Source organism: Trachinotus anak, unplaced genomic scaffold (assembly GCF_046630095.1).
Source record: "Trachinotus anak isolate AG129_WGS33_773 ecotype Australia unplaced genomic scaffold, CSIRO_AGI_Tana_v1 ptg000004l, whole genome shotgun sequence".
Lineage (NCBI taxonomy): Eukaryota > Metazoa > Chordata > Actinopteri > Carangiformes > Carangidae > Trachinotus > Trachinotus anak.
Window position 1 is genome coordinate 82,501 of NW_027273855.1, and position 25,145 is coordinate 107,645.

Below are 25,145 nucleotides of genomic sequence, written 5' to 3' on the forward strand. Positions count from 1 at the left end.
ACTGGCTTCACTGGTGTCACTGGCTTCACTGGTGTCGCTGGTGTCACTGGCTTCACTGGCTTCACTGGCTTCACTGGTGTCACTGGTTTCACTGGTGTCACTGGTGTCACTGGTGTCACTGGTTTCGCTGGTGTCACTGGTGCAGGTAATGCTCCGGACACATTATGTTTCATTGTGTCACTTCAAATGATGAAACTGCAACTTAATGCCTGAAAACACACTTTAACTTTCCAATTAATATTAACGAAAAAAAGTTAGAGTATAGAGTATATTTTTAAAAATTAGACCTTTATTCTACAAATCAAAGTGTAGCAATGACATTTCTGAATCCTGTGGATTTTGTAATATTGTCAAACAAAACATTTTTTTCTGTGGGACTATTCATTTTATTAAAAAAACACCAATTCAAATCATATAAATTGTCCTATTTATATCTATGTAAATATATATCTATATCTGTAATTTATTATTTTATTTATACTCAATGTACTGAGTGTGTCAAATCAAATAAAGCTGGAATCAGTATCTTGGTGCTGTTTTTAAAAATGTATTTGATACTACATCTAGTTTCTCCCTGAGGCGGTTTGAGCAACATTTACTCATCAACTTGGTCTTAATGAGGCTATAATTTAAACACATGGCGTCATTGATGAGGAAGGCCTGATTTCAAAAGCTCTGCCTAAACAATGTCCTGAGGTCATTGAGACTTTCCATAAGTGTGCCTCTCCGGCAGCGGCCTCTGCAGGTGAAAGTGAGTCAGGCCTCATAAGGAGTTGCAGTTTTCCAGGAAGGGCGTTGGCTGCAGAATCCAGTAATGTACACATTTTCCACTCACTGGAAACCACTAACAGTCAGTGCTGGAAGTATTCAGTAGCAATACGGCACTGTGAAAATATCCCGTTACAACTAAAAGTCCTGCATGAAAAATCCTACTGAAGCAAAGGACGTAAGTCTGAGCAGCAAAATGCAGCTAAAGTTTTAAAGTTAAAGTCCTGTTTTGGTTCCTGTGACTGATTTATTATATATGACATCATTAGATGATTGATACTGAAGCATCCGTGTGTTTGGGCAGATTTTGGGTCATTTGAACATTTTTTTAAATTAAACCACGTGAGAAGTTTAGAGAGAAAAATCAGTATTTAGTGGAGCTGTAAACATCTGAACTGTGACACTACACTGATTTTTGTGACATCAGAAACAAAAAACTGGTTGTAAACCTCTGGTTTAATATTTAACAAAATGTTGTACTTTAAAAGCTTGTTATTTTATTAACTGTGAAAAACGTAATCATAAAAATAACTAATAACTAAAGCTGTGAGAGAGATGTAGTGAAGTAGAAACTACAACATTTCCCTCTGAAATGTAGGAGAGGAAGAATAAAGTAACAAAATTTAAATACTCAAGTAAAAGTACCTCAAAATTAAATACTTAAGTACAGTATTTGAGTAAATGTACTGAGTTACTACTTATTAGAAACATTTTTAATCTTCCTATATTGTCAGTACAGAGAAATACAGACACTGATATGAATGAAATGACATCTTGTCATGATTTAGGACAGAATAATGTGAACAGGATGAAGTTTAAAGGCAGAAAAAAAAACACAACCCATAGATTGACAGAAAAATACTTAGACAACTTTATTGTGTATCAAAATACTGTCTTACAAACACTTTTAAAGCCTTTTATTTAGGACAAGATTCATTTTTTTGTTCTAAAATATAGATTAGGCACAAAGCGAGCTGGAAGGATGGGGGAGGGGGGTGGGTGGCGGCTGAAGGGGTGAGATACAAACACTGAGCAGAAAACAAAGCAACATCTGTTCTCTTTTTGTTTTTGGTCATCACGTTCAGGACATGACGAACCACGACTTCGTCCTCAGCCCCTCTGTCCAGCACAACTTTAGAAACTTCCCTTTTTAAACCTTTTTAATTTTATATGATAAAGTTCCATAGTCGAAGGTGAACCGCCACAAACACACCACAGGTCATGTCGATGTTTCTTCTGAATCAGAGGCTTTAGTTTTACGACCTAATGAACATGCAGAGCACATGTTGGGATCACACGCGTTAAAACACACAGAAAGCGTCGTTTCCCAGCAGCGGTGTCGAGACAGCATGTGTGAGACAAACCACAAGCTACTGTGAAATGTGTCTTTCTCCTCTCTGCTCACTTTTGTTGCCGCATCTTTAACTTTTCTGCATCAGTCCCTACTCTAATCCGTATTACGGGTTTAAGAACAGCAGTGTCTAAAACTGGATCACACTAGCAGCAGGTAAAACAACTGGGTTAGTTAAGGAACATCATGAACACCACATGCTGGAGTGGACTGGGCCAGTGCTGAGCGTTTACTGGGCACCAACACGACAAAGACTACCCCTGTGTTAGTAACAGACAAGCCGATCATCTGACTGTTAAACAGATCTATACGGACAATTAAAGGTGTTAAAGTGTCTCAGGTATAAACCCACAGGTCAGAAGGGTCGTTACCTCTGACTCTCTGTTCATAGAAAAGCTCATATAAAACTGAATCCATTACTTTGTATATAAGAGCAGCTCCTCCAGTGTAAACTGTAACCTTCTGTCTGATGCCGGGCTCAGCTGGGCCAAAATCTACTGCTGCTACACTATGCTAAGCTAACCTATCACCCTACTCTAGTTCAGACACATCTGCAAATGGAAAATGGAAAATAGTCTAAGGCACAATCGACTGCTAGTTTACAGTAATGAAAAAGGTGCTTCTTTCTCCTCCCTCAATTTACTGAGTGATGTGATTAACAGAAGAGTGAGAAGAAACGGAGTGAATGACCATGAAGAGAGGAATATTCAGTGTCTATGCATTTGTCTGTGGACAGTGAAGATGTTGGTGTTAAACTGGTGGAAGAACTGATCGTCTGGCTGAGGGTGAACACTGATGTGAGACTTTGTTCTTTTTGTTTTCTAGTTGGTTAAATAATCATAATAAGAAAAAAAGGCAGAAATTTTAATTTGTAAGATGGGAGGGGCTTGGAGCTGTAAACAATGATTGGTTAGATTGTTTTAACAGTGGTATAAGTTTCTGATTGGGGGGCTGGGTCTTAGACAGTGATGTGGTAGGGGCTGCCAGGGATGTGCTCGTCTCCCCACTTCACCACCAGGATGTACTCTCCCTTCTCTTTGAGCTGGTAGCTGACGTTGTACAGGCGGTTGCCCAAATGTTTCACTAGGATCTCCTCACAGGGGACCTTGGGGCCGTCCACACCAACCAGGAGCATGTTACGACCTGCGGAGACAGAACAGAATCAATATGTTAATTATCAGCTTAACATACGACTTTAAATAAATGAAACCACTTTGTGATACTGTTCACACTTACACTGAATTTTATTTGTGTCTCAAGAGATAGTTTGAGCACAAGGTTAATGTTGCAAAAAACAAAAACACATGTTATGCTATGCTATATGCTAATTAACTAACTAACTGACAGTGATGCGTGGATCGCAGTTAAACCTGCAGGAACTGTGGTTTATCTGCTGATCAGGTCCTGATTCACAGTGGATGGTTACGAGTGGGTGAAATAATATGAAGAAAATATTCATTTTATTCTTTAAAGTGTGAACATATTTTTAAATTAATTTTTCATCAGACAGGAATTAGACTCTGTGTTCTGGTCTGTTGAGCTTGTTATAATTCACCATTTATTTGTTTCTATTTAACGTTATTATGAGCTTTTAACGGTTTGTGTTCAGGACATTCTGAATTTTGAAGTGTGATCGGGTGCAGGTCCCTAAATCGTGGAAAATAATGAATCCTGGTGGGTGGCAGTGGATTATTTATGATACATGTGGATTAAGATGACATCAGAGCCGACCTGTACATCACTACTAACTAATAAGCTAACTGCTAACGCTAGTCAGCATGGCAGATGTTAACACTCATCAGCCACATCAGCTTCATGTTGAGCAGTTTACTCTTCATTCTTTACATCGTGTCAATGAGGAGTTTTATTGAACAGAGCTCACCATGCTATCAGTTAGCAAACTCATTAGCTTGAAGCTCACAGTTACAGCCTGTTTATCCTCAGACTGAATGGTGTAATGCAGCTAACAGGTGATGTCGGGGCTCTCTGGTCCCTCAGACGTCAGCACTGACTGACTGAATTAGTCAAATTCAAGGCTCAAAGTTGAGAAATTTTGTCACAGATTTACTTTGCTCTGCTACTCCACCACATGACTTTATTGTGCTGCAGAGGCTCCATGTTGAAATGCTGCTGTTCAGGCTTAAATCCTCATTTTGAGTGAGCGTGAAGACAAACTTGGAGCACATGGTAATATGAGAAAGGACACGAGTAAACCTGAGTAAGAGAGGTTGTTATTGTGGGTTCATGTGGATAATAACACGTGAATAAATTAATTGGACACAAAATGAATTTTGGTCTGTTAATTATTCTTTCTGTCCAAGTTTCTCTATAAATCTTAACTGTGCATTTAAGTCTTTGTTTGTGCCCTAAAGGTCACACAAATATTCCCTAAACATCCAGATACAAACACACACACACATCCCCTTGGTCACAATCCCAGTCACACACACCTGCTTTGCTGCAGTCAACACTGAAGCTGTTCTTCTGACCGATGAAGCCCTTGGTCAGGCCCAAGCCCTTGGCCACCACCTTGCTGGCATCTGACTGGGTAGGAGCCCCCTGTTGAGAACAGCTGATGGCCCGGGTCACAGGGTCGACCATGACAGAGGAGGTTTCGTGCATACTGTGGCTGGCCACGAGCTTGGAGCCTGGAAGATGAAGAGGAGAGTATAGGTTAATCTTGGCTGTAATTACATAACTTTTTTTTTGTTGCCATCTTTAAATCTTCCTCACCAGTGATCTTGGCCTTGAAGGGGCTTCCGACGATGTGGTAAGGGCCACCATATTTGATGGAGATGAGATAGTTGCCAGGGGCCATCGGGGTGTATGTGACCCTGTAGCCCTCGGGGCACTCCACACAGTCCATCTTCACCTTTGAGGGCCCGTCGATGGTCACAGCTAAAGCGCCGGGGCCTGCGTTGCTCGTGTTCACCACAAAGTCACAGGCGGTTCCTAAACATCGATGAGACAGAGTGATGGAGATGGAGGTGATGATGCAGAGGAATATAATGAAATACACTTCCTGTTTCATCACTTCTGTTGTGTAGAGCTGCAGTCTGTTACCTGTGGTGCCTCCCTCCAGTCCTGGTCCATAGGCAGACACCATGCCAGGGTCTCCAGCCTGACCCGTCTCTCCAACGCGGATCTTGAACGGGCTACCAGGGATGTGACTTCCATTAAACTTCACATCGATTAGATAGAGACCGTTCTCTCTGGGGATGAACCGAACTGCGTACTTATCTGGACAAACACAGAGGTGAAAGGTAAGGTGCATGAAGTGTTCTCCTGTGCAGCCACACCACTAAAAACCACCCCCGACATGTGACATCAGTTCAGTGAGGGCGGTCGGAGGACGTTTCGATGAGTTTCTGATGTCACGTCTGTGGTTACCTTGGTCAATCTCAGTGACGCAGCACTCCTCCAGAGCTCCAGACGGGCTGTGGACCTTCGCATCGATCACACCCTTCGCCCCGTTAAGGCTGACGGCAAACGATGCCGGCTGGTTCACCTTCAAACCCGACTCCTGCTCGACAACACAGACTAACACGCTCAACACTGTGTCACCATACAGCATCATCAGCACCTCAGTATCATATTCAGATAACTTATTCTACTGTTTACCTTACCTGGAGGTCGCTAACAAGGCTAAAGAGGAGGGCTGCACAGTGAAAAGAGGAGGAAGGTGTTTGTGTGAGTGAAACAGAAACTGAGGAGGACGGAGAAAGAAAAAGTAAAAATGATCCAGAGTTGAGTTTATCTGAGTGTGTGCATGCACGTGAAGATATGTATTAATGAATGAAGTCAGTGTTGTATGGAAGCCCATTTATGACAGAAAACAGAAAATATAGATGAAAAGTTAGGCGGGGTAAAAAATAAGAATACTGAAGTCTACATTATGAGACAGTTAAATATTTGATTATGAGAAAATGATATTATCATTTTAACTTAATATATATTAATATTAACTTATTGCTCATAATTCTGACATAATGAGTATTTGTATTTTTATCCTGCATAAATTTTCATCAATTTTCTTCTTGTTCTGTCAGAAATGAACTTCCACAGTCTCGTATGTGTTTGTGAGCAGAGACAGAGGAAGAACAGCCCATGTCAGACCTCTTTAACCCTTTAGCGCCCCGTATCACTGTTAGGGGATGGAGGCTGTTGAGAGCCTTTAGAATGAGGCACGAGAAACACACACAGTCCTCTAGTATCCCAGAAGCCCTTGCACTGCCCAACAACACAGCAGCAGCAGCTGATCCTACACCTGAACCTCTGAACTCTCACCTGGTGAACTCTGATAAAACTTTCACTGCTCTGCTAAATATCCAAACAAACTGTTACACTTAACTAAAGTTGTTAAATATGAGCATCATCTGCCTTTGTTACCATCTCCACACTGTCAAAGTCTTCATGAGCTGAAAATATTCGTTCAATCCTAAAAACTGGACTTCTTATGAGTCTCTTGCGCTGCATCGTATTGTGTCCACACCTGGACTCTTTCAATCTGACAGAGCAAAGAAAGTGAAACTACGAGCTGCTGCTGCATTGTGGGCAGTGTGCCGTGGCCTGGTGTGTGTGCACACGGATGTGTGTGTGTCTCAGAGCCTCACCTGAAGACTGGCAACAGTGAGACGGCGGGCGTCGTCCGATGGTGAGGCCACAGGGACGATGAAGGGGCTGTCAGGGATGTGCTCGTCGTTGAAACGAATGGACACCTCGTAGTCTCCTACAGGGGAACGGATTTCACGTCAGAAAGTCACTAAAGCAGTGACAGGCCTCCACAGCAGAAATGTGGCATAAAGATTAAAACATTTATAAGAAAAAAGGACAAGAGCGTAACTACAAAACAAAAACAGCAATAAAAAAATAACATCTTTATAAATCCAGTAGATTTCTATCTGCAGCACATGCTGCCTCTTCTCTCACCAGGCTCCTGCACGATGTAGGACACTCCACTGGAGCCATCCTTGCGATCCTCAAAGGCGATTTCAGCCTTGCTTGGCCCCTCCACAGCAATACTGAGGCCTCCGGCTCCGGCCTCCCTCGTCCAGATACTGAACTCAGCTACACACAACACAGAGGCCAAAACAAAGTCAGGTCCACTGTGTTAAACAACACAAACACACAAACTAATACTGAAGCCACCACACTGACCTGGTACACCAGCCTCTGCTCTCTCCAGTCCCGGCCCTCCAGCACGAACCTTATGAGCCCCGCCCTCCCCCAGGGGGCCGACGGTGAATTGGAACGGGCTGCCGGGCACGTGCATGCCGTTGTATTTCACACACACAGTGTGCACACCCGTCTCAGTGGGGACGAAGCGAATGCAGTAGGTGTTGTTCTCTCCCTCCATGATGTCAGCCTTGTGAATCTGGCCGGACGGGCTGGTCACCTGAGCAGTCATGTCCGCTATGCTGATCTCTGCAGAGACACATGTTGAGGTCATTAAAAAAAATAAAATGAGACTTTACAGTAAACATGATCCACCTGCCTGTTACTCCACAGGTAAATAATCCACCAACCAGCATCTCTGAAGTTATTTACTACAGTAGCACAAGTGGAAAAGAGCCATGTAACGTCAGTTACAAAGCAATATGTCGCTAAAGTTTGCTGACAGTTAGCCACAATTAGCAAAACCCCTGAGTGCATCATCTCTGTGTCATAATGTGTCATAATGTGGAGTTTGGTTTCCCGCCATGACCATAGAAATGTCACTTCCTGTTTTAGTCACCTGGGATCTTGAGGCTGAGGTCACATTGGCTGCCTACGTTGGCGACGGATGCTGCTCTCCTCTTCCTGGTGATGCTCTCCTTCATCCTGCCCTCTCCAGTTACCTTCACTGTGAACGCGCTCCCTGCACGCACACACACACACACACACACGCACACACAGAGTCAGTTTAGTACAAACAGAACCACACTGCCCTGTGACCCTGGCTGTTTTGTGGTCTCAGTACCTGGCACATGTTGGTCTGCGAACTTGATGTTGATGATGTAATTGCCCGGTTCGGTGGGGCAGTAGGTCACCTTACAGGTGCCATCCTCCTGGTCCTCAGTGTTAATGTCTACTTTACTGGGTCCTTCAATGGACAGGCTCAGGCCACCATAGCCTGTGAGGGACAAACATGAATAGTAATGAATATAAAATCTGGACGACTGAAAACCAAACATTACAAACTAACACACGTGGAAATATTTACCTGCATCACGAGTGTCGATAATGAACTCAGCAGGCTCAAAGGTCCTGGCCTCACTCAGGCCCTGACCGCTCACTCGCACACGGCTGGCGTCACCGATCTCTGATTGGTTGATCATAACAGCTATGGGGCTGCTGGGAATGTGGCGACCGTTCTTCTTGATGTTCACCAGGTGCTCTCCAATCTCCTTAGGAACAAAGGAGATGCCTGTGGCAGACACATGGAGGGGGGGGTTAAAACAAAGAGTGAAAAGATGAACAGACTCTTTGTTTTAGTCCATTTCTCTTCAGACACACACTCACCGACATGTCCGTTACGCAGCATCTTCAGCAGGCAGGGCTCCTCGCGGCCCGAGGGCGTGGTGAGGGAGGCGGTCAGCTGACTGAGGTCAAGCTCTCCAATGTCCAGTGGGATATCTGCGGCCGAGCCCACCTTCAGCTGGGACATCCTCATGGAGTCGTCACCTGGGGACACAGCAGCGACAGGTAAGTATGGCTGCACGCTGACGAGGACAGAGGTTAGGATTCCACCGCCTGATGCACAACTGACTGCGTCATTATAAAGTCTGAGAACAGAGACATTACCAGTGATCCTCGCAGAGAAGGGGCTGCCAGGGATGTGCTTGTCATTGTATTTGACCAGGATGCTGTAGTCTCCTGGCAGGACGGGCAGGTAGGACACAGTGCATGTCCCATCCTGGTTGTCCACACAGCTGATGTCGGCCTTGGATGGACCCTCGATGGCCAGAGACAGACCACCTACAGACACATGATGCATGAATGTGTGTTTTGTGTGATTACAGTTGTCCCTGCCTTCTTTCCCTTTGGTCTGTGGTGACATGTATGACGTGATCCACATGTGCGTCTGCTGCGACTGTGACGTACCCTCTCCAGCGTCTTTGGTGTTAACGGTGAAGACAGCAGGCTTGTTGACCATCCCGTGGATCAGACCAGGCCCATAAGCACTGACATTACCACTGTTCATGTAGTCCACAAAGAACTGTAAGGGACTTCCTGTGAATGACAACGGAGAGAAGAAGAAGAAGAAGAAGAGGGAACGTTGAGAACATAACTTTTCATGCACCGTGGAGGTTCAACCTTTCTCCTGTATTTCTGTGAACACTTCAGAGGGAAGCTGTACCGGGGATGTGGATGCCGTCGTATTTGATGTCCATCTCGTGCAGACCGGCCTCAGTGGGCGCGTACTTGACGGTCACGGTGCCGTCCTTGTTGTCTGTGATGTCGGGCTTGGCCACCTTGCCCGATGGCATTCGGACCTCACCTTCATCAGCGGACAGACACAAACCGTGAGATACATGTAACGTGGAAGTCATCGTGCAAGATGAGTCTGTGTGAGCTCAGACTGGTTCCTATTACCTGTGATCTCTCCCTTCTGGATGGTGAAGGGGATGACCAGGTCAAACGGTCTCAGCCCTGCCACGTCCAGACCATTCATTCCCATTGGTCTGTCTGTTGCCTGGGAGACAGAAGGCAGAGACACACTGTGAAGAGGCTGCGGTGATGTGGTGAGGTTACAGTGACGTATCAACACAGCGCAGGACGAAGGGATAAAAGCTTCCAGACACCAAGAAACAAAATGGGATGAAACAATCATGAGGTGAAATGATCGACAATGGAGATGACAATGGTGATCAAGGTCAGGATGATGACACCGACACACACTGCGAGAGAGAATGAGATGAAGACAAAAACACTGGCAGGTCACAGTTTGCCATTTTGTAAAATGTGAAGCAGCTGACACATTGATGATTCTCAAAATGGCGGCTTTTGTCTGGCGAGCGAGTTGACGTGGAGCACTGCGGAACAGATGGGCTGCACAATGATGTGTGGAAAATACCCAATCCCCAAACTGGGAGGGAAATATTTCCTACGCCGCTGAATAACAAGTGTGTGCACATGTTTTTTAAACTACAACTCCCAGGAGAAGATCATTCATGTGTTTTTAGTCTGTTTTTTTATTATGCAGCTCTGTTTGCTGTGTCCATCCTGTTTCTGAGGTGGAGGGAGTGAAATGAGAGACAAAGCCCCCTCAGAGATGAAACACCTGCAATGAGAGGCAGCAGACACTGATGCAGGCGGATGGAGGGGGTGATGATGTGGATGAGAGAAAGGAGGAGAGAACAGGGGAACAGAGGAAGATGAACAAAAATGGTGTTGAGGAGGATGAGAGAGGCTGGAGACAGAGGTTTTAGGTACCCAGGGCTGTTGAGCGTAGTACTGGGGCATTTGGCTCTGCTGCATGAGCTGGTCTGACGGAGCTCCTTCCAGCGCCTGACAGGGGTGAGAGGTGGTGAGGGGGGCGGGCGGGGGGTGGTGAAGGGGATGGACAGGGTAAAAAGGATGGAAGGGATTGGAGGGAAATAAAACAGTAGTCAGAGCGGTTTAGAAAACGTCTGGTGCCAACAGGACCCAATCACGAGGCGTCTGTAGGGAGAAACAGGATCTGAGGTCTCAGTCACACTTTGCACCGAACACCAACAGCTCCGGGTCTGTCAGTTTCTCTGGTTGTTGTCCTATCAGATCCAAGTCCTGTCTGTGGCGTCGCTGGTCGATACACAGCTGAAGGGAAACCTCCCTCCTCATCAACATCAGTCCATTTAAAGTATCATAGCAACTGTCGTCATGAATGATGTAATTACTGCTAAGTCAGGTTCAGACAACAACAGACTCTCTACCTCCATATTTACTGTTCCAAAACCCTGTGGCACAGCAGATCGTCTCTCCTGTCACAGACCTCGTCAGTGTGAGAACTCCTGCTGTCACTGAGGTGCTGCAGGGATTCAAACTGGACCCGTCCTGTGTTTATCAGATCTGAATTCCAGTCTTGATTCAGACTTGAAAATAAAGACTTGGTCTCAACTTGGACTCATTTTCTCTCATTTACCTGAGAGCAACAACAACCGGGAACTTGATTTAATGGCTAAATAATACTGACAAATGTAGTTGTCACCTTTTACATCACTGTTAATAACATATATGATTAATTCATCTTCAGCCTAAACATGAGCAGCTTCATGTCTGTTTCCTTCCTGCAGCCGTGCACAGATTTATTATTTATACACTAGTCTGTGTAAAATATTGATTGTTATTGTTGTTGTCATTAATAAGTTATTATTATTGTTGTGTGATTTTGCTTGTCTGTGCTAATTACGAGGAAGAACATATTTTTCATGTTGTTACCTTTGTTTTGATCAGGACCAGACAGGATGTGGTGAGAGGAAACGTTTTGTTCAGAAGTTTCCACAGTTTATGATCTATGATCTAATCTGCTGGGCTCAAGACTCAAAACTTTACATTATTATTATTGTTCTAATTCAAAATTATACACATTCTGCTTCAATCAGTACTTAATGAGAATAAAACAACATTCATGCTGTTCCCCAGGATGGGAGGTAAAGATTAAAGTTTTTATATTGAGAGGATCACAGAATATAAATGTCTATAAATCTGCCTTGGTTAGTTTTATGTTTAAATATCACATAGGAAACCTTGTCTGCAGAGGAGATTGTTGAGGATCGACTCTACTCTGAGCTCCTTAGATGACGTTTACCACAGTAACTATAACACTGACCACTTTTTTCTATATGATGAAGTTTCTCTGTTTCAGAATCAAACCCTGTCTGTAACTTCAGGATCATTCGTCATTGTTGTGCCTGTGACTTGCTTTGACTGCACCTTGATTCTTATCTGTTGTTCCTAAACTGTCAGCAGGGCGTCAGTAAAGATCAGCCCCCCCTGTATGAATCACTGCTGAAATAAACATCACTCACCGTGACTTGGAAGGGACTGTTGGGGATGTGCTCCCCTCCAAAGCGGACGCAGATGACATACTCGCCAGGCTGCGGCGCCGTGTAGAAGATGTCAAACGTGCCGTCTTCGTTTTCGACAACGTCCACGTCCAGCTCGGCCCCCTCGGGGGTGCACACGCTGCACGTCACCTTGCCTTTCCCAGCAGCCTTGGCATCCACGGTAATGACTGTCTGCTCTCCAATCTGGATGGTTGGGCCAACACCGGCTCCTTAAAGAGCGGAGAGGAGGCGGTCAGTGGGGAGATGTGATGATGTTTCACAGAGACACAAACAGACACACACACCCTCTCAGCATGCACAGTACACGCACACTCGAGACCAGGTTAAAGTTGGATGAGATCTAGTCATGTTATTTCCATCTAACGTACGTCGATACCATCTCTGATGTTATTCTCACACAGTTTCCATGTAGAACTGAAAGCTAGTTTGCCAAAGTGCCATTCCACCATGCCATCCTACCTCCTGTTAGTCCATTAGTCTGTCCAGTAAAAATATGAGCGGGAAACGGAGACAAAGAGTTATGAGAGAGGGATGGTTTCACAGATGGGAGAGAGAGATGGAGAAGAGGAAGGAGAGGAGGCGACAGAGACAGAGGGATGGGACGTCCTGTTGAAAGCTGGTGCCACTATCCTCCATGCTGAGAGAAGAGAGAAGAGGGAGAGCAGTTCCTCTACAGGACGAAGTCGTTCAGGAGGCTCTTACCTAAACCGTGACCGCCGATTGAGACTGATAAAAGGAACGGTGAGAAGCAGGGGAGCGAGAGAAAAAAAAAGTGACAAATAAAAGACAGTCAGGTGGGGGTGGGGGTGGTGGGAGGCAATAACTGTGCTCCAAACACTTGGATGAAACGGTGATGGTGGAGTGTGAAGCAGGGAGGGAGGGGGGAGTGGTATGTGTGTGTGTGTGTACAGCAGGGACTTGGGTGAGGGGGGGGCAGTGTAACTGAGGAGCACAGCGTGAGGATACAACAAACCAATGCATGAAAAATAACCAGATATGAGCAGCAAGTACGCTGAGAGATGACATCTCATTTTCACAATAAAAATAAATAAATAAAAATCAGGGAATAATTCTGATTATTCTAAAGGAAGAGTTTCACTTTTCACTTTGGTTGAGTTTGTTGATAATAAAAATCAGTATAGCTCTCATGTCTGTTTGCTAACTTATTACAGCAGCAGCTGCTTAGCTTAGCATCAAGACTGGAAGTGGAAACAGGAGAAAGAGAGTCTGAATTTCTTGCACTGATTTTTTTTTTGCACTGAAATTAAGTATCTGAATTTTTTTTTGAAAAATTGAACATCAATTCAGCATCTGTCACATGACCAGTGGAGCGTGACTTGATTGGCTGGATGTTGGTTCGATTGAATTTCTTATCCCAGATGTTGAATCTGAATTTTTATCTCGAGTTTTTGTCTGAGTTTAAGCTTTGAGCAACTTTAATATGTTCAATTCAAATTTTTCATTTTCATTCCTAATTTGTGAACATTGAAAAATAAAAGAAAAAATTAGTTATTGAAAATTTTGTTGAGGTGAATTTAAAAAAAAAAAATCAGTGCAGATTTGCTTCAATGAAAACGTATTATTTTAATCAGTACGAAAACGATTGTAGTGTAAGTGTAAAAACAACAGGCTCTGGTTTTTATACTGATTAAATGAATCACATTAATCACCAGCTGTTTCCTCTGACCTGCAGTCATTATGCTAAGCTAATAACAACATGAGGAAATTGTTCCTTTAATGATAAAACGAGTAAAATTAGAAGAAATGTAAATAACACAACACTGTGTAATGATTTCTTGAGGGATAACTTGTGTTTCTGTTACAATATAGGAACCATTCTCTGAGCTGTTCTCGTTTCAAGAGGACCTCATTTCCTGTAACATGTTGAACAGCAGCAGGAAGCAATAACATCTGAACATGTGAAATCTGGGTGTATTGTGTACAACAGTAAAATAAATTTTAACAGAAGGAAAATGAATTGTGAGTCAGGCTGATGAAATAACTCATGATGAGACATGTGAAAACTAACTGTCCTCTTCGTACCTGTGACCGTGCACTTGCTGGCGTCTCCGGTGGGCAGGGCCCTGATGCGGTAGGGTGAGTACGGGATCTCGTCCCCTCCGTACTTGATGAGGATGGTGTACCTGCCGGTCATGTCCGGCACGTAGGACACCAGGTAGGTCCCGTCGTGGTTGTCACGTATGTTGGCCTTCTTAGGTTTCCCCTCCGGGTCCTGGGTGGAGGGAGTTAACAAAGTCTGAGAACAGACACCAAAATAACTTTTATTTTTTTATGTGTGTCACACGTGAGCACTCACAGTGATCTGCACAGCCAGCAGCCCCTCGCCTGCGTCTTTGGCGTCAATGGTGAACTCGACGGGCAGAGAGGCGGGAACCCCGGTGGTGTTGAGGCCGGGTCCACTGGCACGCACCTTACTGGCATCATGGGTGGGCAGCACCTTCACCTTGTAGGGGCTGACAGAGGGAGCAGAAGGGTTGAGCACTAACACATGAAGAATCATGTCCTCCAGGTCGTACGACTCCACCAACCAGACATGTTGCAGGAAATATGGTCAAAATCTGAGCTTCAGTGTTGTTTTTGCAGAACATTATGATGTTACAGTGAAGTTTGACCTTTGACCTATTAGCCCAGTCGTTCCCAACCTGTGGGCTGTAGCCCACTCTTGAACATTTAAATTATTTGTCAGAGGGTCGACAAAAAATTTGCAAAACAGTAAAATTTTTGGTGAGAATTGAATTATAAAAAAATATAAATTCTTATGAACTCTTTTTCTGGCATTAAAGCAACGACATTGAGAAGAACTTTCATGTTGTCACCAGCTGAATCAGTTTGTTGGCAGACTCATCGCCAAACCCCCCCAAACAAAAAAACTGAGCTTCCTTGATTCCGTCCTGAAAAAGAAAAGTGTGACAAGGCATCGTCTGGCCTCTGGACTGTTTCAGGGTCCAATGTGAAGCTCTCTGAGTTGGAAAAGGTTGAGAACCAACTTGTGTTAAACTGTCTCACAATTACAGCACAAAACCTCGAGTTAAGGCCAAAAACGTGTTTTGTGAGGTCACAGTGACCTCGACCTTTAACCCCTGAGTTCAGGTGAACTTTTGTACCAAGGTGCTGAGATGTGTGTGTGTTACCTGCGTGGGATCTCCTCGTCAGCGTATAACACATTAATGGAGTAGGGTCCCTCTCTGGTGGGAACGTAGTTGACTGTGTGAGTCTGGTCACCGTTATCCACCACTTCCACAGGCTCCACCACACCTGCGCACACACACACACACACACACACACACACACACAGAAAGAGGTTAGTGTTTCAGTTCTTTTTGTGTGTGTCTATCCCGACACACCAGCTTTAATCATGAACACATTAAAACACACACTCACCTTTCGGCCCCTGGACGCGGACCTGCAGTGGGGCCACTCCAGCTTTGGAGGCGTCCACTGTGAACGCCTGAGGAATGTTGGCCCTGACGTTGTTGCCCAGTCCTGGACCCTGACACTTCACCTTGGTGCTGTCCACCGTGTCACTGACGGGCACAGAGAACGGGCTCCCTGTGCAGACAAGTCATCACAAACCTTAGACAATGTATTTTAAGCTGAGAAGTTTTATAAACTTTATTAAATGAAAAGCCTCCTTTCCCTCTCTCTGTCTCATCGTGCCTGAACCTGACAGGAGTATTCACAGTGCTCATGTCAGTGCTAACGTGGCTCACCTGGATTTATTATTTTAATAGAGGACATTTAACATCATGACAGTCGGTACCTTTGATGGGCTGTCCTCCGTAGGTGATGTTGAGGTTGTACGTGCCAGGCTCGTATGGGATGTACTCCACGCTGCAGCTGCCGTCCTTGTTATCAGTGCAGGACATTTTGGCCTCTGATGGACCTTCCATTGCAAGACCAAGACCACCAGTTCCCGCTCCTCTGCAGAGGGAAGATAATGGACGTTAAAAATATGAGCTGGAAAAACTTTTTCCACCTCAAACTCTTCCGGGTGTTTTGTGTCACGTACCGGGTTTCCACTGTGAACTTGTTGGGCTTGTTGGTTATGCCGCCTTTCAGGCCAGGACCATGCACGCGCACACGAGCTGGATCACAGCCCTCAGTGACGCCAACACGGAACGGACTCTTGGGCACCGGAGAGCCATCATAGCAAACCTCCACACTGTGTGGGCCTGAAACATACACACGGTGTGAGGACAGCATCAAACCATCAATCAGAGAATCCAACATCCTCACACAGCGTTAGGTCTGAACTCACCCTCCTCGTAGGGGGTGTACTCTACGCTGTAGGTCCCGTCTCCGAGGTCGGTGATCAGGGCGTCTGTGCGGCTGCCAGACGGGTTGTTAATGAGGGTTTTGATGTGGTTGCCTCCGTTCTGTGTGAGAGCACGAGCATCCACGGTGAAGTCTGTGGTCGCCTCACGGAAAACACCTGAGGACACAGGACAGGGGGCGTACGTCGTTAGGTAAATACAGCTGTCTGCATGTTGCTGAGCGTGTTGTGCTCACTGGATTATTCTGAGGTCAGAGTTCACTGTGGCTCATCCGTCTGATTTGATGAATAAATGTAAGTGAAGGCAGAAACTCTGTGTTTTAATGTGGATCAGTGACATCTGGCTGAAACCTGCTTTATGAGACCCCGGCACCAATCCAATCAATGGCCCTAATTCCATTATATAAAAACTATAACGACAACACAAGGTTCTAAATAGAAAGCAAAAAATTCCCTCTAGCACATATAAAATTAATTTACAACATAATAAATATTTAGAAGATGAACAATGAAAATCATCATCTCCGACTACAAAACACTACATAACATAAAGTGTCTCAGTCCTCTGCTGCAGGTGATCTCACCTTTGCCCTCCACTCCTGGTCCAAACACACGGACTCCACTGGCGTCCACCGCAGGCTCCACGTTGAGCCGAGCAGGGAAGTTGGGCACATCCTGGCCACCGTAGCGGATGGTGAGAGTGTAGGAGCCGGGGTAGAGGGGGATGTAGGTGATGGTGTAGGTCCCGTCTCCGTTGTCCTGGATGTGAACCTCAGCCTCGGTGCCGCTGTCTGAGATGATCTCGATGGTCAGCTCGGCCGGGCCGGCATTGGTGCAGTCCACGATGAACTCCCCTGTCTCCCCGACCTTGGCGCGCTCCAGGCCTGGACCTGAGCAGCGTACCTGAGAGGAGAGGAGGCGAGAAGGACGGAGACAAATGAGACTAATTTTTCTGTCGTACATATTTGTGATGCACACTTCAGATGTGTGACTGGGGCTGACCTTGGAGGGGTCTGTGGCAGGGTAGGCTGTGGGGGTGAAGGGCGATCCAGGAATTGGAGCTCCATCATAGGTCAGTTCAACCTGGTACGGCCCCGCCTCCCGGGGGATGAACTTCACCTGACTGGTCTCTGGGCTCAGCCCCGGCTCAACCTGGAGAGAATCATGACCAGACTTTACTAATTAAAAAATGAAAAAACATGAACAGCATGTTTTTATCAGATGTTTCACATTAATAATTTAATACATTATAAAGAACAAGACACCAAGCTTATTTTTTTCCTAAAAACATCATGTGCCATGTACCTTGCTGGCCACTGGCTTCCCTGAGGGTCCGGTCACCTTGGCAGCGACCTTGCCCTGACCTCCAGCACCCTTTGATTTGACAGTCACATCCTGGTCTTTGCCCACAGTCATTTCTACAGTGACACACAGAGCAGAGAGAGACTGCAGATTTAAAACACACCAACACTCCTGAGCTGGAAAAAGACTTTTCTAGATATGATGACTGTCGACTCGTGTTTCACTTGAGCGACCACAAGAAGGAAAAAAAAAAGATGGGAAATGGAAAGACATGAAAAAACAGAAACATTCATAGATATTTTTTACAAGTCTGAGATAGTTGGACAAACTGTTCATTTAATAAGTCAAACCTCTGAGATAAAGTCAAATCAATCATGTCAAATAAATTAATGATGAAGTCAAAACAATGACTTGTAATTCTGACTGTTTTACATTTTTAAGTCTGGTCATAATTTTAACAAACAAACTAATAATATCAGTGAGCAACAGAAACACGGTTCAGCTGTATGGTAACAAAATGATGCCACGAGGAGAGAGTACGCACTGTCTGGGAGGCCGGTGACATTGATCTTGCTGAGGTCCAGTGTCGGGGCCACAGCCACGTTGAAGGGGCTCTTGGGAATGTGATCTCCGCCATAGGTCACAGCAACTCCCAGAGGACCCTGGGGCAGGAGGGGGGGCAGAGGCAAATTATAAAAAGGGCAGAATGAACGCAAATCAGAGTTCTGAAATTTTTATTAATTGATATCATAAAATAGTTTTCATGGCTGAATCCAGTTAAAGGAACAGTTTGACATTTTGTTAAATGTTCTTAGCTTAGCATAGAGACTAGCTAGCTAAGTAAACAAACAAACAAACAAACAAACAAACACCTCGTCACATCTCTTCAGCTCAGTAATTAACATATTATCTCAATTGTTCAGAAAAAGTGAAAAAGAACTGGTAACAGCACATCACCCCACAGAACCACATAAAACTACACATTTATGTTTGTGTAAATGAAAGAGCTTTAGAGGCTAGCCCTTTCCTCTGTTTCCAGTTTCTATGCTAAGCTAACTGTCCTCTCGCTGCAGTTTCACACACAGAGATATCAATGTTCTAACTGAACTCTGGACCAGAAGGAAATTCCCACAATGTCAAACTTCTCCTTGTATGGGACCAGATCAGGATTGTTTATATGTGTGAGTCCTTCTCACGTCTCACCTGCTGCACAGGTGTGTATTTCACAGTGTGTGTGTTGTCATGGTTGTTGATGATTTCAAAGTCCTTGACAGCTTCTCCTTTGGTCGGGCCGCTGAAGTTACAGTCCAGGTTCGCCTTTCCTGCCCCTTTAGTGCTCACGGTGAAGTGAGTGGGTTTGTTCAGTTCAACACCTGAGAGAGAGACAAAGAAGAAACATTTTCAGCAGTTTATAAAAGAAGCTGCAGATTCAAATACTGAGATAAATAAAAATTCTTCACACTGAGGAGATGTTCTTACCACTGCGGCTCAGTCCTGGTCCCTCCGCCTTGACTTTGCTGGCGTCATGAGAAGGATCCACCTTGACCCTGATGGGTGTCATTGGAATAGCCTAAAAAACAAACACAAACACTGCGTTCAAACCTCAACGCTCGACCCTACACGTGCACATTCTGCTGTCGCTCATAATTCAAACAGCCCGTGACTCAGACTCACCTGGTCGGCAAACAGGACCATGATGGTGTAGCTGCCTGCTCCAGGAGGAGTGTATTTGACGGTGAAAGTGTCGTTGTCATTCCTAATGATGTCAAAGTCGATGTCGGCCTCGGCGGGTCCCACCACTCCGGGGGCGCACTTGATTCCTATGCTGATGTCACCTGAGGACAGAAGTCAACACAGCACATGAATCATTCCAGCTGATGTGCTTCAGTCATCTGCTGCAGCCATTTAGCCTCTTTTATCATGACATGAAGCAACATCAGCTTTCATCTGGAGTTGTGTTTTTGATCATCTGCTCAGGGAATCTGACTTATTAGCTGCTGGACTCTCCTCTCTCTGCTCCTGCTCCTCACTAACTGTCTGTCTGTCACTGGGCAGGTGGAGAACAGTGAGTTTATCAGAGACTTGAATTTTCAGGCTGGAAAAACCAAAACAATGAGCTGAAAGATGCTAAAATGTTCTGTGCAGCAGAAATGTAGATGAGTGTGATGATATCTGTTGTTTGTGATCTTCTATGAGGGACCCCCCCCTTCCACTTTACACACAGTAATCAAAGAGGCTGTCTGACGTAGCTTTACCTTGACCAGCCTCTGCACAGTCCACAGTGAAGTATGTTGGCTCGAAGGCCTTGAGTCCAGTCTTGGCCACTCCAGGTCCTGACACCTTCACCTTGTTTGGATGACAGCCTGCTCCGATATTCATCTGTGGTCAAGAGACAAACAGCTAAAGACTCTTCTGTGATAGAAAGACCTGTGTGTGTGTGTGTGTGTGTGTGTGTGTGTGCTCTCACCCTGAATGGGCTGTCAGGTATGTTGACTCCTCCCCAGGAGACCATGACAGTGTGTTTTACAGGTTTGCGTGGGGTGTAGGTGCAGGTGTATGTGCCGTTGCCATTGTCCTTCACCTGGACGTCCACAGGAGAGCCTTCCCCGTCCTGTACAGGTGTGGAACACCAAACAGATGAATTAGACAAGTCTAATAAAATACCACAGTGTGAAGGTTATACAGACAGAGGTGTGTGAGGGGCTGAATCAGGGCCAGGTGATCCCACACATGCAGGTCACATGCTCAAACACACCTGAGCCACGATCTTCAGAGGAGCTTTTCCTCCTTGTTTGGCATCGACTGTGAACTCAGTGGGTTTTCCAACAGCCAAGCCACTGCTCTGAAGGCCTGGACCATAAGCTTTAACCTGTAATAAACAATCATTTAGAAATATAGTTCTTGATTTTAAAAGCTGCAATAAAACTCATTTAAAAAGTAAAAGAAATAACTAATATCAGCCTGTTTCGGAGCTGCTTGCATCCCTGGGTGTGTTGGTACCTTGTCGGGGTAGAAGTCTTTGCCTGGTGGGTTGACAATCTCAGCCATGAAGGGAGAGTGCTGGATGTCTTCGTTGTTGCAGAGGACGTGCACAGCATACTCTCCAGGCTCTGTGGGCCAGTAGCGCACGTCACAGGATCCATCACCCTTGTCGTCACATTCGATTTTGGCCTGAGATGGACCTTCCACAGAGAAACCTGAACAGAGGGAAAAACAAACACAGCCAGTTTAGAGCAGCTGTCAGAGCGTACCTGAAGGTGACGCTTCTGTGGACTGTGCGTCGTCTCTTACCCAGTGTACCGACGTTGTCTCCAACAGCCTCCACCACAAAGTCAGCAGATTTGCCAACAACGCCACACTCCAGTCCCGGACCCCAGGCCCTCACCTTCTGCTGGCCGGCCTCAGCTCCAATCTTCACCTCAATGGGACTGAACAGAGCAGAGCCATCAGCCACGGTGACGAGTTCAAGTGGTTCAGTTTATTTATTGTTTTACACGTGGGTGTGAGTACCTGCGGGGGATGTGCTGTCCTCCCCAGGTGATGGTGATGGTGTAAGTTCCAGGTGTGGTGGGGTAATACTCGAACCCGTACACACCATCTCCAAGATCTTTCCTCTTACACGGCTCCTCGAGTCCCTCTGTGAACACAGTGATGTACATTATTGTCACAGAGTAAAAAACACAGCAAAGGTTATGAGGCTTAAATCAACATGACTGATTCTTTGGCCACTTGACAACTTAACATAACAAACTTAAACAACATTTTTATCATCATCATTATGATAATAGTTAAAGTGGGTTCTGGAAATGTTTCCTCATCTGAACTGAGGGTGTATGGACCCAGGATGCTGCAGACAGAAAAGCCCCCTGAGGCAAATTGTAAACAGTTTTACTGACTTAATGATTTTAAAACCTTTTTAAAGACTTTTTTGTTCCAAAAAACAAATTGAGTCACTGTTTTTACCGCTCTGCCTTGAATCAGCTAATGAGATGAAAGCAGCTTGAATCATGATAATAATAACAGCTAATTCTATGCTAGCTGCTCTATGAATCTATACTTATGGACATGTTAGCTGGCTAATTTGCTAATTAGCATAAAATAAAAATAACTGACTTTGTCTGTAGTTTGTTGCTGTTGGAAACGAGGCTGATGAGAGCAGTGACGTTAACAGTGAAGCTGAGTGACATTAGCTAAACCAAAACAATGAGCTGAAAGAGGCTAAAACGCTCTGTAGAACGGAGGGAACTGCTGAGGCCGATGATCATTTTCTGTGGGTTTGTCACTTTAAGAACACACATTAAAAAAAGTGATGTGAGTGATTGTTAAATATTGATTAATGTAGCATTAAAGGGACAGAATCAAATCTAATTTCCTCATATGTCTCTGAGGATTGATAATTTATCCTTAAAAGGAGTTTACAGCATTGGAACTTGTGGAAAGTGATGTTTCCACAGATGGAGTAAAAACAGGACTGGTGTTTGCAGTGTAACTCACTGGGGCCCTTGATGGAGACCTTGAGCTCTCCGGTGCCGGCTCCTTTGGTGTAAACCTTAAAGTCTGCCGTCTCCTTCACCCTCAGGCCCTTTGGCTGCAGACCACGACCCTTAGCTCTGCAGAGGCTGGGGTTACACGCTGTGGAGAGACACACACAATGAAGGAGTGAGACAGAAACACACAGAGACGGCTCTCAGTGTTCTGACTCAGTGGTGGTTTCAGTGGGGGGAAAAGGAATGAGGTGCAGGATGAACGATATGAAACCAAAACAATTTCCATCCAAACGGTGCATCCATCACAATGAAGGGTTGCTGGAAAGCGTACAGTTCAATTGTCCTTTACTGCCTTCCCTCTACCCTACCCTACCCTGCCCCCCCCGTGCCTCTTATCCATCTATCTTATCCCGCAGAGTGAAATCATAGACCACAGTGAAGGAAGTGAGCCTTTATCCCCACACAGGAAGTGGTGTATCCTTCATATCTCCTAATTGAGAGGGTATAAAATAGGAGCTGCTGAGTCACAGTTGGACACCCAGCAGGAAGCAAAGGAAAACCCCACAGGAACAGAGGCTATTGAAAGAGGCACAAGATATTTTCCAGGGAGTGGACTACTTGGCACAGAAAAAGGACGTGATCATATTTTATTATATTAAAATCTATTATGATGTCAGCAGGTCACGTGTGCTGGTGTACAGAGCAGACCCACTGTAACTAATGATAATTCATTTTTAAAAAATGAGGAAATGTGTTTCAATTAATCCTGTATTTATGACATATGATGCATTTTAAGTGATTTATTAACCATTAATAAAGCTGTTAGTTGTAACTTATAATGGGGCCTTATTATAGAGTGGTATAGAAACATTTAGATATCACCAATATTCAAGTGTTTCTTATTGATTAAAGCTCCATATTTTATCTACTTCTGTGGTTTATCTGAAGTGTTGATCTCCATCAGAAGATATATTTGTGGTTTTAAGAACCAGAAACCATCTCAGTGTAGTTTTACATCTCCTCTCTCAGGCTTCTCTCTGGAGCTCTAGTAACAACAGGTCAGTCAGCCAATCAGAGGAGAGGATCTGAGTCTCTCTTCTGATTGGCTGACTGTTTTCTGAGTGATCCAATAAAAATATAGCAGATTTCAGGTAAACACTCAGAGAAACCAAATCCTGCAAATTTGGATGGTGGGTCCAGGTGGGCGGGGCTCGGCCATGGCTGAGGGCGGTGACTGCTTTGTTGTGACATCACAAAGTTCCAGAAGTCCTGACGGCTGGTTTTAAGGCTCAGTTTCTGAATACAGGCCGTGTGCATTTCTCTGTGGACTGAGGCTTTGATGCTTTCACAGTATTAATATAGAACCTAGACCTGCTTTATAATCAAAAACACATGGACATCCACCTTTAGACTGGGTGGAGCTTTAACCATTCTGGGCTTTTTATATCAATTATATCTGTTTGTCTGGGTTGGACACACCCAGTGCAACTTAAAGGTTGTTTTATCTGTCAAAGAGGCAACACTGATAACAGTCCTAACACTGTATCTGTTATTTAATTCCATGAAAACATGACTCATTGTGCCAAAAGCTACACTTTAAACAATGTCGGTCATGCAATTACAAACACACTTCTTTGTGAATTGTGTCACTGTGTAAACTTAAGACGACTAGTGAGCTGGAAGAAATGAGGCATCTGTTTTCTGGCAAATACAAACTGCAGCTTAATGGTGGAATTCTTTCATCTAAATGTGAACATATGTGGGTGAATTTCTTAGTAGAGTATTTCCTTATGGATACACCGAGACCTCCTAATAAGGAGACAAAGCACTGGGGATGTTTGAGTCATTTTGAGTTTAGAGGCAGATGAGACACACACACACACACACACACACACACACACACACACACACACACACACACGCGCACACACACACACACACACCACATACAAGGCTGATCTACAATTAGTAATAATAAGTAAAGACATGCAGTGCCACAAAAACACACGCAAAGGGCAAAGGATAATGCAGTCAGATATATTCACACACACCGCTAACCCACTCATACATGCAATCGCACACCCACACCCCCACACACACACACACCCACACACACACAGTGGGTACCCAAGAGAGATCCCAGGAAACAGGAAATGACAGCAGAAGGAAGAGGCCGTTCCAGAGAGAGGATAGATACCACCAGGCTGCTATCAAAGAGAAGAAGGGAAGGAGGGAGGGGAGGAGAGAGGACACGACACCCAGCACAGTGGCAGGAAGAGACGGTGAAGCATTAAACACAACTGAAGAAAAAAAACAGCAGAGTGAGCAAATATTTGAAAATGGTTTCACAGTGTTACAGCCGACAGTCACTGATCTGAAGCTCCTTCAATAACTCTGGGGAGGTGTCTCTCTTACCCTCCCCCACGTTGACTGTGAAGGGGCTCTTGCTGATCTGACCGCCTGCGAAGGTGACGTAGATGGTGTGCTGCCCCTCCTGGGTGGGTTTGTAGGTACAGCGGTAGCTACTGTTGCCCTTATCCTCGATGTTGCAGGTCACTGTGTTCTTCTTGCCGGCAGGGTCCATGATCATCACCTCCACGTCGCCCACACCGGCACCTGAGAGAGCAGGGAGGGCGACAAGGGGACACACAAAACACCCCCCCCAGACGTCAGGGTCCAACTTGATGATGGTGAGGAAATCAAACCTCCCTCACGTGGTCTGTGCTGTTACCTGCTGTGTAGACGTCGAAGTAGGTGGCCTTGTTGGCGATGTTTCCTGAGGGCTCGAGACCTGGTCCCTGGGCCGTGGCCTTGCTGGAGTCTCCCTGAGCCATGCCGACCTCCACCTCAAAGGGGCTCTTAGAGATGTGCTGCCCTGCAAACAGCACCGTCACCTGCACAGCAGAAAGGATGGA

General features: G+C 45.2%; 2 protein-coding genes across 5 annotated transcripts in view; both read right to left on the minus strand.

Annotated features, from left to right (window-relative positions):
• Positions 1-2,187, minus strand: part of LOC139619876 (dentin sialophosphoprotein-like) — a gene marked incomplete at its 3' end in the record, with an annotated part of 3,492 nt that extends 1,305 nt beyond the window's left edge. The window contains exons 1-2 of the mRNA XM_071474952.1: positions 2,174-2,187; positions 1-136 (exon numbers count right to left, since the gene is read on the minus strand). The exon at positions 1-136 is cut by the window's left edge and continues 201 nt beyond it. Coding sequence (XP_071331053.1) covers positions 1-136; positions 2,174-2,187 — 150 coding nt within the window. The remainder of the gene's footprint in view (positions 137-2,173) is intronic.
• The window catches only part of flna (filamin A, alpha (actin binding protein 280)), a 48,300-nt gene continuing 24,770 nt past the window's right edge, over positions 1,616-25,145 (minus strand). Inside the window, exons 8-49 of one of the 4 annotated variants that reach the window (XM_071475028.1) lie at positions 24,962-25,124; positions 24,646-24,846; positions 22,238-22,375; positions 21,254-21,380; positions 21,035-21,171; positions 20,744-20,940; positions 20,499-20,612; positions 20,211-20,354; positions 19,999-20,122; positions 19,418-19,578; positions 19,223-19,313; positions 18,947-19,116; positions 18,288-18,405; positions 17,747-17,859; positions 17,444-17,593; positions 17,026-17,344; positions 16,427-16,600; positions 16,178-16,340; positions 15,929-16,089; positions 15,550-15,717; positions 15,300-15,423; positions 14,465-14,621; positions 14,191-14,380; positions 12,850-12,873; positions 12,109-12,356; positions 10,535-10,609; positions 9,695-9,794; positions 9,459-9,599; positions 9,203-9,331; positions 8,903-9,076; positions 8,621-8,782; positions 8,322-8,525; positions 8,079-8,231; positions 7,854-7,976; positions 7,277-7,543; positions 7,049-7,186; positions 6,733-6,848; positions 5,510-5,642; positions 5,183-5,359; positions 4,853-5,071; positions 4,570-4,767; positions 1,616-3,262 (exon numbers count right to left, since the gene is read on the minus strand). In XM_071475028.1, coding sequence (XP_071331129.1) covers positions 3,078-3,262; positions 4,570-4,767; positions 4,853-5,071; positions 5,183-5,359; positions 5,510-5,642; positions 6,733-6,848; positions 7,049-7,186; positions 7,277-7,543; positions 7,854-7,976; positions 8,079-8,231; positions 8,322-8,525; positions 8,621-8,782; positions 8,903-9,076; positions 9,203-9,331; positions 9,459-9,599; positions 9,695-9,794; positions 10,535-10,609; positions 12,109-12,356; positions 12,850-12,873; positions 14,191-14,380; positions 14,465-14,621; positions 15,300-15,423; positions 15,550-15,717; positions 15,929-16,089; positions 16,178-16,340; positions 16,427-16,600; positions 17,026-17,344; positions 17,444-17,593; positions 17,747-17,859; positions 18,288-18,405; positions 18,947-19,116; positions 19,223-19,313; positions 19,418-19,578; positions 19,999-20,122; positions 20,211-20,354; positions 20,499-20,612; positions 20,744-20,940; positions 21,035-21,171; positions 21,254-21,380; positions 22,238-22,375; positions 24,646-24,846; positions 24,962-25,124 — 6,570 coding nt within the window. In that variant the 3' untranslated portion in view covers positions 1,616-3,077. The remainder of the gene's footprint in view (positions 3,263-4,569; positions 4,768-4,852; positions 5,072-5,182; positions 5,360-5,509; positions 5,643-6,732; positions 6,849-7,048; positions 7,187-7,276; positions 7,544-7,853; positions 7,977-8,078; positions 8,232-8,321; positions 8,526-8,620; positions 8,783-8,902; positions 9,077-9,202; positions 9,332-9,458; positions 9,600-9,694; positions 9,795-10,534; positions 10,610-12,108; positions 12,357-12,849; positions 12,874-14,190; positions 14,381-14,464; positions 14,622-15,299; positions 15,424-15,549; positions 15,718-15,928; positions 16,090-16,177; positions 16,341-16,426; positions 16,601-17,025; positions 17,345-17,443; positions 17,594-17,746; positions 17,860-18,287; positions 18,406-18,946; positions 19,117-19,222; positions 19,314-19,417; positions 19,579-19,998; positions 20,123-20,210; positions 20,355-20,498; positions 20,613-20,743; positions 20,941-21,034; positions 21,172-21,253; positions 21,381-22,237; positions 22,376-24,645; positions 24,847-24,961; positions 25,125-25,145) is intronic. The other 3 variants (XM_071475030.1, XM_071475029.1, XM_071475031.1) reach the window with 3 other exon arrangements.